The 16,973-nt window shown below is 41.2% G+C and overlaps 1 protein-coding gene across 6 annotated transcripts; it reads left to right on the forward strand.

The window, feature by feature from the left end:
• Window positions 1,390-16,713, forward strand: SEC61A2 (Sec61 translocon alpha 2 subunit). Of its 6 annotated transcripts, none has more exons than XM_021384371.1 (12): window positions 1,390-1,435; window positions 3,569-3,636; window positions 7,519-7,584; window positions 9,299-9,377; window positions 10,867-10,998; window positions 11,136-11,245; window positions 11,841-11,994; window positions 12,864-13,024; window positions 14,060-14,257; window positions 14,494-14,685; window positions 14,839-14,915; window positions 15,609-16,713. In XM_021384371.1, exons 1-12 carry the CDS (start codon window positions 1,405-1,407, stop codon window positions 15,793-15,795), a joined length of 1,455 nt encoding a protein of 484 aa, XP_021240046.1. In that variant the 5' UTR covers window positions 1,390-1,404; the 3' UTR covers window positions 15,796-16,713. The 6 variants fall into 6 exon arrangements, with proteins under 6 accessions (XP_021240046.1, XP_021240049.1, XP_021240044.1 ...); XM_021384374.1 differs by lacking the exon at window positions 1,390-1,435 and adding an exon at window positions 1,561-1,786; XM_021384369.1 differs by lacking the exon at window positions 1,390-1,435 and adding an exon at window positions 1,693-1,786 and having other exon boundaries at window positions 3,569-6,586.

Raw genomic sequence — 16,973 nt, forward strand, 5'->3', positions numbered from 1 at the left:
TCTGAATCTCCCCTTTTTCAGTTTGAATCATTTTCCCCTTATTGTATCACAACAGACCCCGCTAAAGAGTCTGTCCTGTCTTATAGCTCCCCTTTAGATACTGAAAGGCCACTATCGGGTCTTCCCAGAGCCTTCTCTTCTCCAGGCTGAACATCCCCACATCTCTGTCTGTTCTTGTAGGGAAGGTGTTCCATTTCATGGACCAATTTTGTGGCCCTCTGCTCCAACAGGTCCATGTTTCTCCTGTACTGAGGACTCCACGTTTGGATGCTGTACTCCACGTGAGGTCTTACCAGGTCAGGGTAGACGGGCAGGATCACCTTCCTCACCCTACTGACCAACACTTCTTTTGATGCGGCCCAGGATATGGTTGGCTTTCTCAGCTGTGAGGGCACACTGCTGGCTCATGTCCAGCTTGCCATCCCCCACTACCCCCAAGTCTTTTTCAGCAGGGCTGTGCTCCACCCTTATATCCCCCAGCTTGTATTGATAGTGGGCTTTGTCACGATCTAGGTGCAAGACCTTGCACTTGGATTTGTTGAACCTCATGATGTTCTCCTGGTCCCTCTGCTCAAGCCTGTCTCACTTTGTCTGAATAGCATCCTATCGCTCAGGCGTGTCAGCTGCACCACACAGCTTGGTGTCATCCACAAACTTGTTGAGGGTGCACTCAATCCTACTGTTGATGTCACTGATGAAGACATTAAACAGCACTGGTCCCAGTCCTGACCACTGAGGGACACTGCTCATCACTGAGGAGGCATGGCAGGTGATCATTCTCCATACTCAGCACTAGTGGAGCCACACCTCAGTACTGTGCTCAGTTTTAGGCCCCTTGCTATGTGAAAGACATTGAGGCTCTGGAGCGTGCCCAGAGAAGGGCAGCAAAGCTGTGAGGGGTCTGGAGGACAAGTCTTATGGGGAGCGGCTGAGGGAGCTGGGATTACACAGTCTGGAAAAGAGGAGGCTCAGGGGAGACCACATTGCTCTCTACATCACCCTGAAAGGAGTTTGTGGTGAGGTGGGGGTAGGCCTCTTCTGCCAGGTAATAGTGATAGGATGAGAGGGAACGGCCACAAGTTGTGGCTGGGGAGGTTCAGGTTGGATATTAGGAAAAATTTCTTCTCAGAAAGAGTGGTGAGGCATTGTCACAGGTTGCTCGGAGAGGTGGTGGAGTCACTGTCCCTGAAGATGTTCAAGAAGAGGGTGGATGTGGCACCGAGGGACATGGGTGGGAGGGGAAATGGTGGTAGGTGGACAGTTGGACTGGGTGACCTTGGAGGTCTTTTCCAGACCTGCTGATTCTAGGATTCTCTGACTCTGTGATGTCGTTAGTGGGCATGGTGGAGATGGGTTAGGGTTGGACTAGATGATCTTGGAGTTCTTTCAAACGTTAAGGATTCCATGATTCATCACGATACTCAGGAAACTACAGGTGAACGTAACTGCCACAGGGTACCTCGGTAGTGCTTTGTGAAATTATGACTATATGAACTGGATGAAAAAGCCTTATTTAAGTGATTTCAGCTGAGGGAAGCTATTGAATAAACCCGTTCAGAGATATTGTGGCAGCGCCTCGCCTTGGTGGAGATCTCGGGTAATCCCCCCCAGCTCGGGGAACGACGGCCCCGAGAGGCACCGGGAGGGAGCGGGCAGAGGCGGCCGCAGCGACGCCTGCGCGGGCCCCTGCGCGCCGCGTCACGTGACGGCGGCGGAGGGAACGCGGTGGGGGAGGGGAGCGGCGCTGACAGCGGTGAGGCAGCGGCCGGCCCCGCCGCCATGGGCAGTGAGTACGGCAGCGCGGGCGGCCGCGCCGAGGGGAGGACGCGGCCCGGAGGGGCGGTGGGGGAGCGGAGGGCGGTGAGGTGGTTTCCTCGTGGCGGGGCGGCGGGTCGCGCCCCCTCCTCACGCCCGAGGGTCGGACGTGGCGCCGGGCCGCCTCCTGCGGGGCACGGGGAGTCGGTGCGAGGGGCGGTCAGCGCGGGAGGAGCGGGGCCCGGCGGTGTGTGTGGGGATAAACGCGGCGTTTCCACCTCACGGCGGCTTCAGCGCAGTGTGCGGCGCCGTGTCTCTGAGGAGAACCGGTGGCTGATGGCTGTGGAGAGACGCACGTAGCGGGCTGGGAGCCCTGCGTGAGGTTTGGCAGGGAAACCGCCCGCTGTAAGCTTTGGGTTATTGGGTTTTTTTTTCGTAGAAGAGAGCTCAGACTGCTGAGCTGTGCTGTGTTTTCAAGGGAGAAACTGCAAGGAGTCTTGTAGCAAAAGTTAAATCCCACAAACTTCGGTTGGAATACGTGTTGCAGCAATTTAAGACTTCTAAAGATACGTGAATGATTTGTTCCCTATCAGCAATGTTCATACATAAAGTATGTTAGTTTTTAGGTGGGTGCGTTTTGATGTTGGCATCCATTGCTTCTGTGCTAGACAGGCACAGACCAGTACTGGGTCATTTATTTTTAGATGGGATGTGAATTAGTTCACTTCTGGTGATGTACCCAGTACACCTCTGCATGTCAGATGATTCCAGCTGTGGAATAAAGGATGGGCCGATTTCTTACATATAAATAAATAAAAATTCTTTTCCACGTTTCCAAGCTTGAAAAGTGGGGTCCTGATGAGGTGTAACAAGGCCAAGTGCGATGTGTTGCACTTGGGTCAAGGCAGTTCCAGCTGTGCATACAGACTGGGAGAAGAACTCGTTGAGAGCAGCCCTGCAGAGGAGGACTTGGGCTTCTGGTGGATGAAAAGCTGGACATGAGCCAGCAGTGCGCGCTTGCAGCCCGGAAGGCCAGCTGTATCCTGGGCTGCAGGTGAAATGGGTGGCCAGCAGGGAGAGGGAGGTGATGGTTCCCCTTTGCTCTGCCCTCAGGAGGCTCCATCTGGAGTACTGCGTCCAGGTCTGTGGCTCAGGAAAGATGTGGAGCTTTTGGAGTGGGTCCAGAGGAGGGGGACAGATACATCCAGTGGGCTGGAGCACCTCTCTTATGAAGAATGGCTGAGGCAGCTTGACTTGTTCTGTGTGGAGAAGGCTCGGGAGACCTGGTAGCCTTCTGGTACATAAAGGGAGCTTTTAAGCACAAGGGAGATCAACTTTTTATGCAGTCTGGTAGTGACAGGACTAGGAGGAAAGGTTTTAAACTAAAAGAGGAGAGGTTTAGTTTGGATGTCGGGGGAAGCTTTCACTCAGAGGTGAGGCACTGGCACAGCTGCCCAAAGAGGTTGTGGGTGCCCCATCCCTGGAGGCATTGAGGGCCAGGTTGGATGGGGCCTGGGCAGCCAGATCTGGTTGGTGGCAACCCTGCCTGCAGCAGGGGGTTGGAACTGGATGATCTTTGAGGTCCCTTCCAACCCAAGCCATTTATGATTCATGATCATTTTTCACTTGCTTCAAGAAATGGTCGTTCCTTCTCACGTATTCAGTGAGTACTGATGAAGTAATTCACTTGTAGTGCTCTTGTGCTTTCTTTTTTTCCTTAGAAGTTAAATGAAGCATGACGTTTTATAAACCGTACAAGTTCATTAAAATATTTTCTTCTTACTCTTTTCTTTGTTCATTTTTTCCACAACAGTTAAATTTTTAGAAGTTATTAAGCCATTCTGTGCAGTTTTACCTGAAATCCAGAAGCCAGAAAGAAAGGTGAGTGCTACATTGTGTTTTTACTTTAATTTGTTCACAGATAAGAGAATGTTGTGGTGCTCAACTCCACACCACAGTACAAATGCAGTTAGTGGGCCCTAAAGTAGGGCATATCCTTTGGAAGAGAGGAAAACCACATTAAGGCATAAGATAATCATAATAATAAATTCTTAACAGCCTTCTGACAGATTCTTCCATGTGCTAATGGTACTAACTCTTTTTTTTTTTTTAAATGTCTTATCCGTAGACATAACTTTATTGTATTCAGTTCCTATGACGACGTGTATTTTAATGTTCTAGAGTGGAATTTTCAGGCTTTTTTTCCTGTGGATACCACTCTTGGAATTGGCTTTAGATACTGTTGACAGCTATAGGCTTTGAGTTAGCTTAGGCATTACTTTTAAAGGGCCTGTGCTGTAATTCAGAAACCACACATTTAATTCTTTCTTTTCCTCAAAACATTTCCTCCTCCTATAGCCGTGTTTCCACTTGATGAGGTGGGAAAGTGATTTGTGATAAGGTTCCAATGACTTACTAGATGTGACACTTTTCTTTGTTCTGAGACCAATGAGATGATTTCATTTACATCTGATCTATCCCCATAGCCCTAGAACCCATTTATCTGCCTGTTTTCTCAATCAAAATTAGTTAGTTTCTGTAGATCAGGATGTGACTGGCCCTGTCAAAAAATAATGAAAATAAGTTTTTTACTAATACTCAAGCAGTCATGCATCACCTAGGTGGCAAAGGTTCTAGTTAGAGTAGAGTATTAGATAAGAGGTAAATGTTGATTTTTATTGTTAAAAAGAAATGCATAGCTGTGAGCATGATACCATCCTGGAGAATCTTCTCACACTGCTGAGAAATTCCTCAGGGTTAGGGCTGGATGCAGAGATGGTTTTTCCAGTACCCACGTGCTGGATTGAATGGAAAAGATACGGTAAAAACTGCTGATTGTCCCACTCTGGGGCTTATTTTTAAGAAGATGGGGTTGATCCCTTGGCTCTTTGCCCTATCTGCCATTCCTTGCTGATTCCCAGTGTCTTTCTCTCTCGGGACAGATCTTCAAACAAGTGATACCAATCAGACAAAGGCCTCTTGAGTCTCCAGAGCCAGACCTTGTGCTAAGATCGGGATGCACCTGATTGAGTGGAAGATAACCCACTGTATTTCTGCAATTCCCAACTTCAGTGCAATCTTCTCATGCTTGTTTGTGGCATATTTTTGATGAGTTGGTTACATCCATCTGTCCCATTTCTTCTAGTGAAGTGGGGTTGATGAGAAAGCCAAGACATGTCTACAGATACTGAGGTTTCTGTAAAGCTCAGCAGCAGTTGTGATTTTCTATTGGTTTCTTCCTCTCTCTGAGGAAGGAAAGGGTAGGAAGAGAGACTTGATTTGTCAGTGTCTTCCATCAGCTGGTGAAGGATGCCCAGGGCCCTTCCTGTCCTTGCTACTTGGGTCACTTTGTCTCTTTCACTATCTAGGTCACTGGCTAAGCAATGATAGTCTGTTGCCAGCTTTGTACAAATTTGAAGTGAAAGATACACTTGGGAATGTCTTTTCTAGACAGGAGTCTTTTGACCATTTTACATTATGTTCCTTGCTTGTGTATAGTCTATCAAATGACTTAGGTCATTCTGTTTAACAACAGGTCTTTTTTATTTATTGTTTTCTTGCAAGCTGTCACTGGCAGGCATCATTAGTAATTATTTCAGTGGGGAAGTTAAGGCCAGGACAAGAAACGAAGATAACAAGGTAGAAAAAAAATCTCTAAACTTATTGTTTTGTGATTGTTCAGGGAACACAAATTTTCCACTCAGGTGGGCTCTCATTGGACCTTTTTCCATTATTTTTGATGAAGGAAGTGGGCTTTTTCTGTCACTAGGGAGTGTTGCTTTTGTCATTTGGCCATGTTGATTAACAGAAGCAAGTGCTGCTTTTTTGTAGTTAGTTACGTTTGTTCATACTACATGCACAGATTTTTCAGATACTTCACAGATACGAAGTAGAACACACTGTTCAGAACACCAGGATGATGGGGCTCAAGTCCATTTATTTTCACGAGCTGTAAGTGAGAAAAATACCAAAAGAAGAAAATGTCCAGTTGAATCTGATCAGACGGTGAAATGTTCTCTTTTTGTGCTTGTTATCATTTGTGGCTGGAATATTTTGGTACCAGTTGGTATTTTGCTGTTCTTGGCATATGGATTCAAATGCCTCCTTTTTCTTTTCTCTTCTTTTTACTTCTTTGTATCGCAGAGACTGTTCCTTCTGAATCAAGCGTGATTCAGGTGTTGGAGGATTTCTCTAATGCTCATGTTCACTTTAGTTGAATTGAGAGCCTGGGTAGTTTAAGAGACTGATACCCCAGCAGCTGATGTTAAGCTTTGGGCTGCAGAAACAGTTCTGCTCAACATTTTTCTTTTTTAAAGTCTGTACTTCAAGTCTGAACAATGGAATTGAAACAGCGCTTGGTAAAGTGGGTCAGCACTTCATAAAATCTAACACAAGACACTGGATTTATTTGCTGCTGTCACTATTTTTCTTTTTTTAACTTTGTACTGTATGTATTTTTAGCATCTGGCCTCTTTTAGAAGTGAGCCTGTATCAGTAAATACATTAAATTACTGGAACTACTTTGCCTCAAATTAAGTGTATGCTTTCACTCACAAAGTTGCAGACTAATTCTGAATTTCTTTTGTTTGAGGAGTTGTCCAGCTGCCTCAGTTTACAGATTCTTGTTTGTGGGTGTTCAGAGCCTGTAAAACTAGCCACTAACCTTTTCTCTTGTTACTTCTCTACAGGCAGCTTCAGTGGTTGGAAGCAGAAATGCATTACTTGTGCTGTATCTGTTTTGTGTGTCAGTTCATGTCTCATTTCAGTAGCTGCTGTGCTCTTGTCTGCAGTGAACACACTTATCCCAGTGTTTACGGTCCATGGAGGAGAGGTGGGAACTTGAACGTAACACTGCAGCTGAGCTCTCTTCAAGTGCTTTTCTTTCTGTCTCAGACTTTGAGTTGTTCTCTGTTTCAAATTTAAACCTTGTGATTCTTCTTCCGTGGAACTAGTTGGTGACATTCTGCCTCAAATCATGGGGTCATATCATAGAATCATAGAATGGTTTGTATGTTGTGAGCCTGGGAATCTCTTAATATACTACTGACTGATTATCGTTGATCTGTCAATCTTTTAAAAGTAATACCTAATGTACGTAGAAATACTTCGGAGGGGAAAAAGGCCTTTGAAATTTGTAGTCTGTGTCTGCTAACATAATGGTGAATTTAAGCTTCCTGTAGCAACTTCTGAAGAACTTCATTCTCACCGTTCTGATTTCTTGTCCAAAACTCATGGCTCGTCTGTTTTTTAATCACTTACCTTCAGCAGTTAAATCTCTAAAAATTTTATAACACTTGAGTAACTTTCAGCATTACAAAACAGTGCTGCCAATCTGTTGAAGCCTAGAGATAAAAGCACAGCAGATAAGGTTGTTTGCATTAGTCTTTCATGTTTGTTCTGATATGTCCATGTTTAGCCATGCTGTTGTTTTTTGGTAAACATTCACTGTGTTAGAATATTATATATACAACATGTTCTACTCTCTGGAAGTCAGGCACACTGTCTACCCATGATCCCACTGATCATGAGAGTACTACCTACTGATCCCATGCAAGCTTTCTTTGACTACACAGAAGCCCATGTCTGTTGCTGTAAAAAATTTGAGATGATATTAAAAACAATTTCTGATGAGAAATGATGCCGTCTGGCTCAATATCTTCACATTTAATTGTGAATGATACAGCATCTAGCACTGATGTGAAGTAGAGTGAAAATACAAAATGCAATTAACTCAGTAATGTCTATCTATAATTGGTTCTGTAGATCCAGTTCAGAGAGAAGGTGCTATGGACAGCTATCACTCTCTTCATTTTCTTAGTGTGCTGTCAGGTACGTATCGGTATGTTCTGTGTTCTGTACGTAGAATGCTAAAGGCATGAGAAGTTCTCATGTCGTGTTGACCTGCTAGTTTCAGTTTTGTGTTTTAATTGTTAATGAATGATGACTATGTTTCCAAAAATAGTCTTTATTATTCATGTATATGTTTTCAGAAATTAATACGTTGTTGTTATTACATGAGATATCCTATGAAATACTCATACTGACTGTGGGATAAACAGCAAAGCTAATCATTCATTGAGTAACCTAAGCAAGCCCAGCAGTTGTATGCATTCTTTACCTTCTGTTCATAGCTAAATTTAAACTTCAGCAGTAACAAGTTTGAACAGAAGTGACTGTTTCTACCTGATCCCTCACGAGCAAGCTGAAAGATTGTAAAGATTGTGGAAAAATGTCTGTCCTGAGGTGTTTAAGTTCACGTTTAGAACTTGTTTTTTTGAATATATTGATGAAGATACCCAAGGTCTTTGTAAACATTTACATAATCTTTAATACTCGTAGTTGCAGGAGTTCCTAGAAACCCTAGAAACTAGGGTTATAAACACATAGTACTGTTTGCTGAATATTTAGGTACCACAGAAAATGAAAATCCATGCAATTATTTATGTTTATTATTTATGTTAGCACTTTTAGACCTTCTAGATCCTTTAAAATGAACCAGACATCTTCAACCCTAGGCATTTTATGTTCTATTTTATTTATTTATTAACTTGAACTTACCCATTGCAGTCAGATTCTGTAGCAGCAGTTTAATAATTTGTATGTTTACAACACAGAAGGACAGATAAAAGGCTAAAACCTATCTGTTTTTCAGTAGAGGATGTGGGAATGATACCAGAGATAGAAGAGTGTGCAGTTTATTTGTGTTTCTTAGCTGCTAGATGTATGCATAAGTAAGAATTCGAATCTGTACAAAAGCTTATAGTAGCTAATTGAAAATAATGTAGAGTTTTTAGGAAATAATCTAAAGGATTGCCTGGAGCTTGCTTTTGTGATTGAGTTTTAAAGAACTCAAAATCCTTCAGTACTGACGCATGGAAAATTGATGTCTTCTTTTAAAATAAACTTGGCTAACTTTTACAGCTCCATATAGGACACTTCAAACCACATTCCCAGCTGCGGAATTTGAGTATTTAAACTCGATGGAGGAAAATATTTATGTTGGAATTTGTGCTTCATCTTTAATTTGTTCCGCAAATGAATTTTGTGTAGGACTGTATAAAATCACAGCAAAACAACCCTGCTTTCTTATATCTTCTCAAAGATGTTTGGAGCTACAATTTGTTCTATTTTTCTTTTTCAAGCTCAAAATTCCTGCAAAAAAAAAAGTGGTGAATTAAGTAATGGAACATCTTGTATTTCATGTATTTCATAAGCAGTGGAATATCGTGGTGAGGGGTGCTCTATTCTCTTAATTGTTTTTGGTATCTAACCTATTTATTTTGTGTTCCTTTCCTTTGATATTTTTCCAGGGCTGAGGTACTCTGTGACTGTCTATGGCAGCCATTTACATCTTCATCTGTAGTAATCTAGCTAGTGCTAGTGATCTAACACTGTTGTATGGTCTGGTTTAATTTAAAAACAGAAGATGGTTGGAATACGTTTTGCTAAACAGTGTAGCAGTTGAATCATTATGAGTTAAGAATCTTAGATTAATGTAAGCTCTCTTTGTATATCTGCTTAATATTGCTCTGTGCTTTGGCAGATTCCTTTGTTTGGAATCATGTCATCAGATTCTGCAGATCCTTTCTACTGGATGCGAGTCATTCTTGCATCAAACAGAGGTTAGTAAATTATTTCTTTTCTTTTTATCAGTATAAACAGACTGTGAGGAAAAAAAAATGACTGGGTGTTAAACTTCATAAAACCCGGATGTCGTGTTGAAACACTGATTGGATGGTACCTGAGACATCTTTCTTCTCAGGAATGGAGTTGCATTTGACGTGCAAGTGAGATTCATCTAGATTCTCAACTTCCAGGATGGTTCTATATCAAACTGTAAAGCAATCTTTTTCTGATAATATGTGAAACATTGGGTCTTTTCCCCTCTCAGTTATAAAGGAAAATACTTTGTGTGTGTAAGCTGGTTATACCTCATAACACTTCTGCAGCATTATAGGTAGTTGTATCGGTGGGGAAGCTAAGGGCAGAAATAATTAAGCTTAGCGCGTAGCAAACCTTAAGTAACTCATTGTAGAACAGACAAATGGAGCCCAAACTGGTGTATGAAAGATCTGAAGTAGTGCTGGAAGTCTAAAGCTTAAGATGCATGGCCTGTCATGCATGACTCTAAGTAAGGTCGCTGACCTCGTTTGTACCTTGGAAAATTGGCTGGAAGTGAGAAAAGCAGTGGGACCCTGAAATGTGAAGGAATTATTTAGGAATGGCAAATATTATCATACCAGTGAAGATAATAAAGTAAATTGCTTTGGGTAAATTCAGTTGTGCCTTCGTACCGCTTTGTAATATAATTCAAGCAGATATCAGTAGTTAAACAAAACCTTGCAGAGAATATATCTGAATTAGTGTATGTGGTGGTAGTTCTTTTGTTGCAGGTGTGGCATTCTGAGAGCGTAAGTGATGTGAATGATGCTTCAGCTGTTACTGCATTGGATGATGAGGCTGGGGGAAAAACAGGCAGATTTTCCAGAACATGAACCTATATGCTGCAGAAGTAGTTTTTATGAAGTTGTATCTTCTTGTTTGAGTTGTATGCATTTGAAAGTTGGTAGCTTGATGACAATGTGCCCGTAGGTGAGATGGCAGAGTAGAACGTCTTAATGATGTGTTTGTTTCAATAAGTCCTAAACTTCTGTGCTCTTATCTAGAGTTTGTGATTTTGAGAGTGGTGTTATCAAGCACTGTGGATCTGCAGCATCTTTCTTGTGGTCTTCCCAATTAAACTTTAGAAAACGCATCAGTTGAAGCAGTAGAAGGTGCTTCTGGTAGAGGTTTCTTGGTGCCAAAAAGGACAGGGAAGTGTAAAGTGCTAAGGTTCTGTGTGTGCTTACCTGCCATGTTCACATTGTTTCACAGAGATACGTAAAGTGAAAAGCCACAAAGGTTTGCCTTCAATATCTCAGATTTTTACACAGCATTCTTCTTCTATGAGGTGGTAACGGTCTTTGCTGAGATTATGCCTGTACTGAAATATACGTTTGAAGGGTTATGAAAAATGTTCTGTAAGAGAAATCTTTTAACAGGCCTCATGTCCTCAGTGTATAATCCTTTAGGAGAGATGCTTTAATTGCATTTGTATTTTCTTCCTGATAGGTACGTTGATGGAATTAGGTATCTCTCCCATTGTGACATCTGGTTTGATCATGCAGCTGCTGGCTGGAGCAAAGATCATTGAAGTTGGTGATACACCGAAAGACAGAGCCTTGTTCAATGGAGCTCAGAAATGTAAGCACTGTTCTGATTCAAGTTATCGAACATGGTTTTATTCCTGGGAAACCAGTCTACTTTAGAGATATTTCTTTGATAAGTGAATTCAGGAAATTTTTCATTTTTTAAAGGATTTTCTTTTTGTCCTGTTGCAGTATTTGGGATGATTATTACCATCGGGCAAGCCATTGTCTATGTTATGACTGGAATGTATGGAGATCCTGCTGAAATGGGTGCTGGCATTTGTCTTCTCATTATAATTCAGGTTTGTAATGAGCTATTCCTTGTGTAATTAAAACTGGTTAGATGTGGTATGGCTGGAAGGAAAAGTCTTTTTATGTCTGCTTGCCTTTAATTTATTTTAATACTGTGAAGCATCATCCTTCATATCTGTCTGTCTACATACGAGAAATTCTAAATCTTCCATAAAGGAGGAGAAAATTGGGATGATTAATATTATAAATGTTTCAGATAAGGAGTAGCTGCTTCATTTCAAATATGGGAATTTTGCAAGCTTTAGCTGCTGGTCAGTACCACAGGGGACTTCTCACTAAAGAGCGTGGAGTCCATCTTGAGGCACTATCCTGTAGAGCAAATCAGTAAATGCACAAATGTAGACACTTAAAAAAAAAAAAATGCTTAGTGTGAAATCTGTTTGCTTGCATCAGTGTTGAAAAGTCACAGAGATCATTGCCAGGTGTGATGTGCACGTGAGGGGGCAGAAATCTCTATGAATGATACTTGAATACAAAACTTAATGATCTCTCTCCAACGTGACAAAAATACTGAAACAGGATTAATATGTCATTCCTGACTTGATTTATTCGTGTTTCTGCTCAGTTCTGTTTCTTTTCCCACAGCTGTTTGTTGCTGGCTTGATTGTGCTGCTGTTAGATGAGTTGCTACAGAAAGGTTATGGGTTGGGATCTGGTATTTCCCTATTTATTGCCACCAATATCTGTGAAACCATTGTCTGGAAGGCTTTCAGTCCCACTACCATCAACACTGGCAGAGGTACCTGTGCTATTACAATAAGTTATAATGTGTTTCAGTGGATGTATATTACATGTACACTCGATCAGGTGTGTATCAGATTTTGGAAAGATGTTTTAATGTGTGACGGTTAGCTTCTAAAATCCACTGTCAAACATTGAAGATGAAAGCACTGTTCAACTTACACAAAGATAAATTACCTGCATGTTTTCTTTAGTTGATTTGAACTACAGTAGCTAAAATGGGAGCTATAGCCCCTTGACTGAAAACTTCTGATTTCCAAACTGAAATAGCCTTGTTTTAGCACACTTTAGTCCATAGAAATAGAAGCGAGTTTAAATTCTGTATGTTCAGGGGAGTTGTTTATGACCCAACTGTTTTTGTGGCTGTAGGTCACTGTTATGGTTGGAGCTTCCCAGTTACTTTAAGGCTGTTTGATTCTTCAGGGTCTACCATTCCTCAGCCAACGTGTGGTTGTGCTGAGACTGAAAATACTGCATTAAGATGCACCCTGTGTTTGCATTCTGAAGTTAACTCATGTAATGCATGTATTTGAAATCCTAAGCCAGGATTTTAGTTAGCTCTCATTGTTACCAGACTTCCAGTTTTTCTGTCTGCTCTGGTTTATTACTACTTCTTTAAAGTTATTTTGCTCCTCTTCTGCTTTTTTCTTCCTTCTGATCTTCCTCTTACCCCTAGAAAAGACTCACAGTCTGTGAGTTAAGACAGAGCACTATTGTGATACATCCATGACAGGACTGATGTCATGTTGCATCTTATTTTATACATGCTACTTTGAAATAATCCCGAAGAAAGATGTGATGATTGTTTTTAAAACTCTGTTTTTAGTTGACAGTTTCACATTTCTTTTACCGTTCTGCTTACTCCAGGAACTGAGTTTGAGGGCGCTGTGATTGCATTATTTCATCTTCTGGCTACACGAACCGACAAAGTCCGTGCTTTGCGGGAGGCTTTCTACCGACAGAATTTGCCCAATCTCATGAATCTGATTGCAACAGTGTTTGTATTTGCCGTAGTCATCTATTTTCAGGTAAAATGAGAAATTTCTCATACTAGCTCTGAAACTGCATTGGTAGAAGTGCATGGACTCCTGGTAGCGTGGTCACTGGAAAAAGAAATTGCCAAAGTAGAATAAATGATGTATCCGAGTTTGAGTAAGGAACTCTTTTAATTTGAAAAGTGTTATTTCAGTTACATACCTCCATGACAGTGCAGCTGTTAAATTTTACGGACACAAATACTTGTACTCAGGCAGTCATGTAATCTCACGTTCCACTGAATGCCATACACACTATTCGAATACTTTTACTAAAAATGGATTCTGGAATTGCAACGGTTCTATCATACAATTCATATACTTGATATTCATAGTTGACTTAGAAAAATACTACTTTCGAACAGAGCTGAAGAACCTTGCTTCTTTGGGGCATGTGTAATACAGATTTGCTCCAGAAAACAACTGTGTAATTAATGCATGGCTTCTTGTTCCCCTTCCTCCCTTGATTTTCTTTAGATCCTTAGCTAGTGTTTGTCTTTAAACTTGAGTATTTGCTAAAGTGGACATTAAAGGAGACCTACGTATTGGTCTGTCTTGTTTTATTTGTGTATCTAACCATGCATTTTTAAAGCTGTTCAAACTGAGTGGTGGCAAAGAAAATTGGAATTCTCTGGTTTTCAGATTTCTTGGGCTTACTCAGATAGGAACCTGTCCCAGAAAGCAGGACTTACAAACATGGGAGGTCTGCTGATACTTGCCAGTTAAGTTAAAAGCCATTAAACAGTTTATCAAACCTAATGTTAAAAAGTAATTGTATTTTAGAGAAATGTTACTTTAAAATGTTCTCTCTTATTCACTATAGGAGGAATGTCAAACATCCAAGCAGTAACACTTACAAATCCTTAAAATCTGTAGCTCAGTCTGTAGCAGAAAGCTTCCGGGCTTTACTGTCCCAGACTTTGCACTCCTTGTTTATCTAGCAAATATCCTTAGGAGTAGCTTGTAGACATACTAGGAATAATTTCTTACTCAGAAATAAATCTGGTATATTTGTGTTCTTTCTTGTAGGGCTTTCGTGTTGATTTGCCTATCAAGTCTGCGCGATACCGAGGGCAGTACAGTAGCTATCCTATCAAGCTCTTTTATACCTCCAACATTCCCATCATTCTGCAGTCTGCCTTAGTTTCAAACCTCTATGTTATTTCCCAGATGTTGTCTGTTCGTTTTAGTGGCAACTTCTTGGTGAACTTATTAGGACAGTGGGCAGTAAGTATCTTAATCACCTTTTTTAAAAAAGAATATATAAATAAGCTTTTATATAAATGTTACATTATTGTGAAACTTGAGTACTTAACTGGCAGAAGACTGGAATACTTTACTTTCTGACATTTGTATGGAAAAGCTGTTTTTGGAATGTTGATGAGGAATTCCTCTGTAAATGCAGGATAAGGATGTGAGAGGTCGGTGAGAAATAACTGCCTTTTTTTCTTCCCCTTCTGTAGGATGTCAGTGGCGGTGGCCCTGCTCGTTCTTACCCTGTTGGTGGTCTGTGCTACTACTTGTCCCCTCCAGAATCCATGGGTGCAATATTTGAGGATCCTGTCCACGTAATAGTTTATATAATTTTTATGTTGGGATCCTGCGCTTTTTTCTCGAAGACTTGGATCGAAGTGTCTGGTTCATCAGCAAAAGATGTAGGTGTTCTGATAAATGTGCCTAATGACTGTACTTTCAAACACTGCCTCTGTGTTAGGACTGACTGATCCTTACCGATCAGTTATTACTCTGACTAAATATCAGATGACTGTGAAAAATCACAGCAATTTCATCAAATTATGTTTCTGCAGGTTGCCAAGCAACTCAAAGAACAGCAAATGGTGATGAGAGGCCACAGGGATACTTCAATGGTTCACGAGCTTAACAGGTAAGAAAATGCTGCCTTTCAGCAGTGCTGCTCTACTGGGCAGTTAAGAGTGCTGGGAAGGTGTCAACTAGAGCAGATATTCTTGGAAAAAATCAGGGGCTTGTTTCCGCTACGAATGTTAAGATTCTTCCCATTAAGCTGTCTTTCCCAGGAATGCAAAAGATGCATATAGCATTAATTAAGAGATTAATTTATAGTGTCTTTTGCGTAAGCAGAAGAACAAGGGAATTGGTGTTGAATCTCTTCTATGTTTTTAAAAGGAAGACACCGTCACATTTACAGGTGTCTAATTTATTGTTACTGAGCTAAGATGACGCTGCAAAAGTGGGATTTTGTTCAGTGTGCAAAGCCTGAGGATCTGCATTGCTAGGCCAATTTATCCCTCCATATTTAAGCCAAAGCAGCTGGTCTTAGTCCTGTGGAGGTTACATAGCATGCATATATTAAAAAGAAGAGAGTTATCTTGTTAATCAAAAGCTTTACCAGAGGTCACTTGTTGATACAGCTTTCTATTCAGTGAATACTTATTTTGATTTTTGTGTTGTGCAGATATGGTTTAGAAGCTTTGAAGAGTTAATGGCAGAGTTGCAGTGCTGAGCTTGTCTTTAGATATTTTGGTTGTTATAGTAGTAGATGTGCTGCTAGAACTCTTGTGTGAAAATGCATGATTATGAATCTGTGTTTTGGTTCCAGGTATATCCCTACAGCAGCTGCATTTGGTGGTTTGTGCATTGGTGCCCTTTCAGTTCTGGCTGACTTCCTAGGAGCCATTGGGTCGGGCACTGGCATTCTGCTTGCAGTCACCATTATTTATCAGTATTTTGAAATATTTGTAAAAGAACAGGCAGAAGTTGGAGGAGTAGGAGCGTTATTTTTCTAGATGTCCAAATATTTCATGGTTTGTGTGAAAGGGAAAGTATTTCGACAACATGAGTCATTTAGTCCAACAATGCTATTTTCTTTGTACTTGTTTTCAAGTGCTACATGTCCCATTGCTGTAATGGGCCTTGAGCAATGCCTGCGTGCAGCATCAGTACCAGCTGCCTTAAGAATAAAGTTTACATTATCTTGTTTGAGTATATCTAATGTTGCCTGTAATGCTGGAAACCAATTCATCTACCTTGCTGTTCAGACACTACAGTGAGATGGTAAAATGTATCAGTTCGGCGTTGGGAAACATTTTTGCACACAGCATAAAGATGTTAAATTTATTTCCCTATCCTTAGTAGGAAAAAAAATAATCTGAGTTCAGAATGCCACGTGCCAGTATTCTTGAAAGAGTTTATCTGTAGCTTGTACCTTAATTTTTTTTTTATACTTTTTTAACTTGTATTTTGCCATATTTGAACTCAGCACTCCTTCCTCCTTGGTGGTGTCCCCACCCAGGCACCTGCCCCTTAGCTCTAAGGCTGGACAAGCAAACATTTTACCAGAGGCTGATACCCATCTCACCTGTGAACTGGTTTTGTGGTGGATTTGCTGCATCGCAAGGACTGGGGCACGTCAGTTTCTTGCCCTGGGCTTCCTGTGAGACAGCATGGTACTGCTGTCATGCTGCCAAGTCAGCCCAGTAGTTTTGTTTTAAACATGTACTTGTGAAAACTGTGCCACTGAAACTTCATGTCCACTTTGCTTTTGTGAGTCTAAAGAACAAAGCCTGGTTCCTAAAGCAGTGTTCATAGAAGGGAGGGGGGGGGAACGTGAAGTTCCTGCTGAAAATCTATTTATGTTGTCGCACTTTACAGTGGCAACGTAACAAGTGTAAACGTTAGACAATAAACTTATTTAATTAAGCTCTCTCCTGTGTCTTACCTGTGCAAGATCCATAATTCACATGCAGTAATTTCTTATGTGCTCTGTTAGTGAGGTTGGTCTGGAAGGCTCCTCTCCTTCTGTTTACCCTTTCTCTTGTAATATGGTTAAGGCTGCTAAAAGCTGATCTGAATTAAAAAAAAATATATATATATCAAGTGTTTCCCCTTTAAAATCTTTCCTGTTCAGTTGTAGTCAGTGGATTTTTCCCTTTGGTTTCATATTTTGATTTCATTTTTCAGACTT

The sequence above is a fragment of the Numida meleagris genome, chromosome 1 (assembly GCF_002078875.1).
Source record: "Numida meleagris isolate 19003 breed g44 Domestic line chromosome 1, NumMel1.0, whole genome shotgun sequence".
Lineage (NCBI taxonomy): Eukaryota > Metazoa > Chordata > Aves > Galliformes > Numididae > Numida > Numida meleagris.

What these genes read in the sequence shown, in the direction of transcription:
- SEC61A2 (XM_021384369.1), top strand. Translation starts at nt 6,296, where the DNA reads ATGCTTTCACTCACAAAGTTGCAGACTAATTCTGAATTTCTTTTGTTT. An exon ending in TTTTCTTAGTGTGCTGTCAG is followed by an intron (nt 7,585 to 9,298) that starts GTACGTATCGGT and finishes GTGCTTTGGCAG; the next exon opens with ATTCCTTTGTTTGGAATCAT. An exon ending in CTGGTTCATCAGCAAAAGAT is followed by an intron (nt 14,686 to 14,838) that starts GTAGGTGTTCTG and finishes ATGTTTCTGCAG; the next exon opens with GTTGCCAAGCAACTCAAAGA.